The sequence below is a fragment of the Idiotropiscis lumnitzeri genome, chromosome 13 (genome assembly GCF_059441095.1).
Source record: "Idiotropiscis lumnitzeri isolate Australia: NSW breed Sydney's pygmy pipehorse chromosome 13, RoL_Ilum_1.0, whole genome shotgun sequence".
Taxonomy (NCBI): Eukaryota; Metazoa; Chordata; class Actinopteri; order Syngnathiformes; family Syngnathidae; genus Idiotropiscis; species Idiotropiscis lumnitzeri.
In genome coordinates, this window is record NC_142403.1 from 4,851,524 (window position 1) to 4,857,523 (window position 6,000).

At 38.8% G+C, this 6,000-nt stretch overlaps 1 protein-coding gene across 1 annotated transcript in view; it reads left to right on the forward strand.

The window, feature by feature from the left end:
* Window positions 1–5,797: 5,797 nt before the first annotated feature.
* lepr (leptin receptor) overlaps window positions 5,798–6,000 on the forward strand; it is a 33,229-nt gene continuing 33,026 nt past the window's right edge. Inside the window, exon 1 of the mRNA XM_088313410.1 lies at window positions 5,798–5,908. Within this exon, the coding sequence (XP_088169536.1) occupies window positions 5,811–5,908 (98 nt within the window). The 5' untranslated portion in view covers window positions 5,798–5,810. The remainder of the gene's footprint in view (window positions 5,909–6,000) is intronic.

Genomic DNA, 6,000 nt, shown 5'->3' on the forward strand with positions numbered 1-6,000 from the left:
TTTAAATCCAACTGTGCATTGTCCACATGTAGTTCCTATGTCTATCAGCAAGGGGTGGAAGTGCGCAGTCAGAAACTGAATTGTAGCAATAACAAAACTGCATGGAAATAATATTATACGTTAAAAAAAACTTTTACATTTAAAAACACATAAGCAACCACATAGAGACAATAGTGCCTAGTTTAAAACCATATACACACGCACGCAAACACACACGCAAACACCCCCACACGCACGCACACACACACACACACATATCTCTCTCTCTCTCTATATATATATATATATATATATGTATATATATATATATATATATATATATACATACATATATATACATACAGTCTTCAACATAAATGAGCAAAACCCACAATGCTCACACCAAACATACCCATACAGTCCATTTAGATGACCATCAAATGAGAGAGAACTTGAAATGTCCTGGAACAGGAGTCTTAACGTTTTCAACAGTGTAAAGTCAACATTTTAAATCTTTGTCGAGCAGACCAGCAAGTGATGTTGGCTTAACAGATGTTACAATGTTCACTCAAGGGGAGAGCACGTCAGCAGCGGGACTATATATACGCCTATTTCGGCTGATTCAAATTCGTGTAGCGGGATGTTTGCAACAGATAAGAGGATCACTTGCTTTTTTTTGGCGGACATTTATAGCTCTGTTGTAGCTATGCAGTTCAGCAGTTATTTTCTGACTTGGACATAGCTGGCCCCGTTTTGCCCTTGAAATGCATCAAAGTGTCTTTTGCTTCCTTGCCAGGTGTTTGTAGAGCGTATCCTTAGCCAAACAAAATTTGTTTTTGTTGAGACGTTCCATCTGCTGCTGATTGTTCTCAACATGTCACCTACAAATATGTAAGTGTTATGTGCCTCGCCATAGGATCGATGAGGTTTAGCTTTAAATGATGGAAGATAATCGTATGAGTAATAGAAGTAGAGTCAATTATCTTTCCTGTTGGGTTGAACAGCACTTAATAAATCACAACTAGGTGGTTATAACTATTGCCATTAAAATAAGGCTATGTTTAGAGAATGGGTGGCAAACATTTTTTTTTAATTTAATTTTATTTCATTGTTTTTTGCAGTGCTATTTGATTATTAAAAATGCACAATTAGACCACATTAAGGAAAATACAATTTCTTCAGAGGTCCCATCGTCAGTCCCTTTCATTTTTTTTTTTTTTTTGCACACAAACTCAGGCCCACACCAGTGCAAACTGTCAGCACTGCTGATAGCTTTGTTTGGATCAAAGTCTTTGATGTCAAGTTGTCAAGTGAGCACAGCCAGGATTTAATCAGGTCAGAAACGGTCATGGTTTTTGTCTTATTTTTATTTTTTTTTGGCCTCTTTTGTTTTTTTCCTTTTTTTTTCTTTCAGCTCCAACTGGAGTGGAGGGTATTCCCTCCAGTGGCGCACCTGTTCTGGATGGAAATTAGTGAGCTATTTAAGGATCACGACTTCTGTTGTGCTTTGTCAGATTATTGACCTTTTTGCTGTACGTGCTGAAATGTGTCTTGTTCATCTATTTTTGATTCTGGTATTTGTAAGTATTTTTAGTTTCCAGTAATTCGTGGACTTTTGTTTTGCCAGTTTGGATTTCTGCCGTTTCCATGAAAATTGAATCATTGAAAATTAACATAGAGAACCATTAAGGGAGGAGCTTATGGTTACATCAGTTTTGAATAATTCATCTTTTACAAGTACCCATTTTACAGCGGTGATCTGTGATCGTCCACTTATGGAGCCTTGCATGGACTTTACTGAATCAGTTTCTGCTTTTGCAATGTCAAGAACTATGAGCTTTTAAAGTGAATGTGGGGATCCGCTTTGATTGATTGCGAAGCAAGTCGGCTGTGGTCATGCCCACAATGGCACAAATCGCCTGCTCCTAAATGCGCCAAGCTGTGTGCGTCTGCAAAAACACAAACAGTTGGTTTAGCCCACCCATGCTCACAGTTAGACCGTGCTTTGCGCCAGACTTGTACTGGGCATAAATATAAAGCCCTCTTTGTCTGAATTCAGGAACAAATTCCGTCAACCATTTGTTGAGGAAACTCATCACTCCATCTTCTGCCATTCATGTTCAACAACTTCCAATACATTTGCATCTGTCCTCCATTCTGTGGCCTGGCGAGAAACCTCGACTATCCCCAAAGCGTCAGGGCCTCTGGCAGCAACAATCCATCATGTTATTTCATGTCTTCAGTCTTTTATAAAGGTTCAGCTGTGTTTAGTTACCTCACTTCAAACACATACATGAAGAAGCTTGCACTCAAATCAACTCAACTGAGACGGCAACCAAACCCAAACACGTCTTGCATCCAATCCACTTCTATGTTATGGTCATTCTCTTTTTTTGGTTGTTAAATCATCGCCACTGGAGACCTGTTGTTTATGTTAGTCCATGATGTGTTACTTGCGGAATGGTTGTATTGTGAACAAAAAAAGAAAATCATAAAAACTGTTAAAGCCAGTTCAGATTTGTTTTGTGTGTGTTTGTAAGCTACATGGACTGCAATCTGTCCAAGAATTCAACCTTCATGGGAGTGCACTATATGCACTGCTAAAAATAGATCGAGAGGATGGAATTGAAAAATCTTTGGCGTAATGCATTTGAGTCATTTCATGATTCAATTGGCTGCATGTTTGTGGAGCGTGTGCGTGTGTGCATGTGTGTGAATATTATTGTTCCGCATGCCATAGCACTGTTGGATTCCTTGAGTGTGGCCATGCCGAAAGTCGTTGATGTACATTTTAGACTATTTGGCTTTGGTGCCATGCTTGTAAACCAGGTATCACCAAATGGCGGACCGCGGGATGATTCGGACCGGACCCATGGCCAATCTATGATGATTTTTTTTCAGGGCGCATTCGCAAACGTTGGCGCTGCAATTCTAGTAAATACGGAAAAGGCGTCACTGATTTGAGCCAATCAAATCTTTTGTTTACAATCCACTGCCAATTGCGCAGCAGACCGGAAGAGAGTGTTGCTGACAGTATGCCTTGCTAAAAAGTTAGCGAGGTCGATGCGTCTTATTTTAAATGAATGGACGGAGAAATTTAGTTCCGTTCTGGCTGCAGCCAATTCAAAACCAGTGTGCATCATATGCTCCGAAACCGTCGCGACATTGCGAAGCGCCACTACGAAACAAAGCACCGCCCTTTTGTGCAAAGTTATTCGCTGACGTTTGAGGTGAGCGCACGCAAAAACATCGAACTTCGAGTGCAGTACAACAGATTTTTACATTTTCGTTTACATCCCAGCGGCATGCAAAGAATGTTCACTAAAAGTATCATGGATTTTGGGGAAACATAAAAAAACGTTCAAGTGATGGGGAAGTTGTGAAGGAGTGCTTAAATGTGGTTGCACAAACATTATTTAAAGGAAAACACAAAGCCCAGATGTGTGAAATAATCTACCAAATCCCAATGGCCCTGACTTCGTTCCAACACAGATTTAAGTCACTGGCAGGGCAGTCACGAACTCATTTTTCTCATGAAGAGAAGTTAAAAAAATATTCAAAAGAAAAAGTGGTGTCAAAGCTCATTTTGAATTAGTTTTTCATGAGGACAGCCATTTTTATTGATTGTGTACTGAACATGTTGACCTGGTTTACTTGGATAATTAGGCTTTCCGTTTTTTTAGGATGATAACTCTTTGATTTAAAAAAAAAAGGTAAAAGATGTTAACTCAATGCTTAGCACTTGATATATTTCTGCAGGAGATATTTTACAGTTTTTTTCTGGAAGTGGCACCCTTAAATTCCTGGAGCCATATTTTCTTGAATGTGAAATAAACGCCTCATATTTGTTTGACTAGCGAAGGTGTTTAATGGGAACATTGCTAAATATTTAGTATAGAAGTGCGCTCTGTTGAAAATAAATATTGAAACTATATAAAAATGTGAACATAGGCTAGACATTTCAGGAAGTTGGACTTTGGTTCGGACATTTTAATTGGAAGAAATTTTTGTCGTGGACCTCTGTGACTTTTAATTGAATACCTCTGTTGTAAACTGTGCTTTGGTCAGCAGAGGGTTACTGTCAGTTTAAAAATAGATTTCCCTTCATTTCTTGACTTGAGTGTAGTTCTAGATACCTTTAAAGCCTTGATGAACACCCCTGATGCATGTGAATATATATATATATATATATATATATATATATATATATATATATATATATATATATATATATATATATTCCTCGATTTATTTATTTATTTATTTTTTTCGGGTGTCTTGGCTCCAATATTCTTAATCATGTGAGCGTCCGGAGAGAGCAGCCGTGAATAGAAAGATTATTTGATTTAATAACACTGAATGATATAAGATCCGAATGGTTACAGGGTTCGAGCTTGAAGAACAGCTGGATATTTTGGGGGATGTCAGTCAAATTGACAGTAAACAACAGGAGCTAACAGAGTGAGAGCATTGGGAGTTATCCCGGTGAGCGGTAACGGGAAGTAAACTTGAGCACTTTACATTGGAAATTCGGACACTTGTTGCTATCAATCAAATTAGAAGTAGAAAATGCTTGCTTGCTTTTATACTAAAATGGACGAGTTGTCACCACCCCCAAGTTTACATTCAGGACTTCGGCTTTAACTTTTTTGTGTATATTATGTAATGTATATGCCATATTTTAAAACTTATATTTAAGTAAATTTGTAATGTAACCATGATAAAAGTAGTACATTCATAAATTAAAACAGAATCAAAATACAAATACCCTAACCCAGGGGTGGGCAAACCTTTTGATTGGCAGGCCACAATGGGTTCTAAAAATTGACAGAGGGGACCCGGAGCGGATGGATGGAGTGTTTTGGTCACCTCACCTCATCGGAGAAAAAAATATATTTCATTTTAAATGAAAGTGAACAAAAGCATTACAACAAAATATCAAGGTTTATTCATTTAATTTTTTTCAAGTTCGGCGGGCCGGATTAAAACGTTTAACGGGCTGCATGTGGCTCCCATGCCGTGGTTTGCCCACACCTGCCCTAACCCAAACTTTTTTTTCTGCAGCAAAGGTGTTGTTATGTTTTGGGGTTATGTTACCCCAGCCCCCTAATGTTTATACTGGCAATTTGCATATGTTCCAGGATTTATAAAAAAAATAATCAGATTAATTGCAAGTAAGCCAATCGCGAAACCCATTTTTGCCAGGATAATCAATGTAATCAATCCAGAAAGATTTCTACTTCCTTTCAGTTCCTCCGCTTAATGACAACTTGACCACATCATCCATTCTTGTTGAATCAGGTGAGTGCTCTGAGGAGGATAAGGCAACTGATCATGTTCTGTATTTGAATTTAAATGACAGCTAGAAACAAAGGCTGGTGGTAGAAACAATGGTTTATCCTCTTTTAACCATAGTTAAATGCAAGCATTGTCAAAAGTCAAAAGCACCTCCCCTAAACGTCAGAGGGCAGCTCAGATAGTCATCCTATTTAGTGGACCAATTTTACCCACAGCGACTCGGAAAAGCACTCTCTTGAGGTTATCATGGAAACAGGTGACTGGCACAAAAGGTGTGCTTTGCATTAAGCTGTTGCCTGTCAGTGAAAATCCTTTTGGGCGCACAGCTGTCATGACATCCACTTTGTGTACATGCATACAGAAATAGCCATCTTCTCCATGTCAACTACACTGCACGATAACTAGTGCAAAAGTTTCAAATGCCCTGTGTGTGTGTGTGCGCGTGTGTGTATTATAACACTGTGGGTCAAAAATAGCCCAGTATACCCAGAGACACACACTCTGCATAGAACTTCCAGTTCATTGGACTCACAATGCTGGTGACAGTGCCGGCCGGGTCAGGACTTTTATCGGATGGCCAACTTTGGATTTCAAGCTCTGATTCAAGACAAGTAAAGACTCAAGGCAACAGGTGAGTCAGTTTTGATATTATCTATTTATACAATACGCAGCGCAGCCTACACAGTACACACTGTGACACATTTTTCTTTTAATCAATAGATA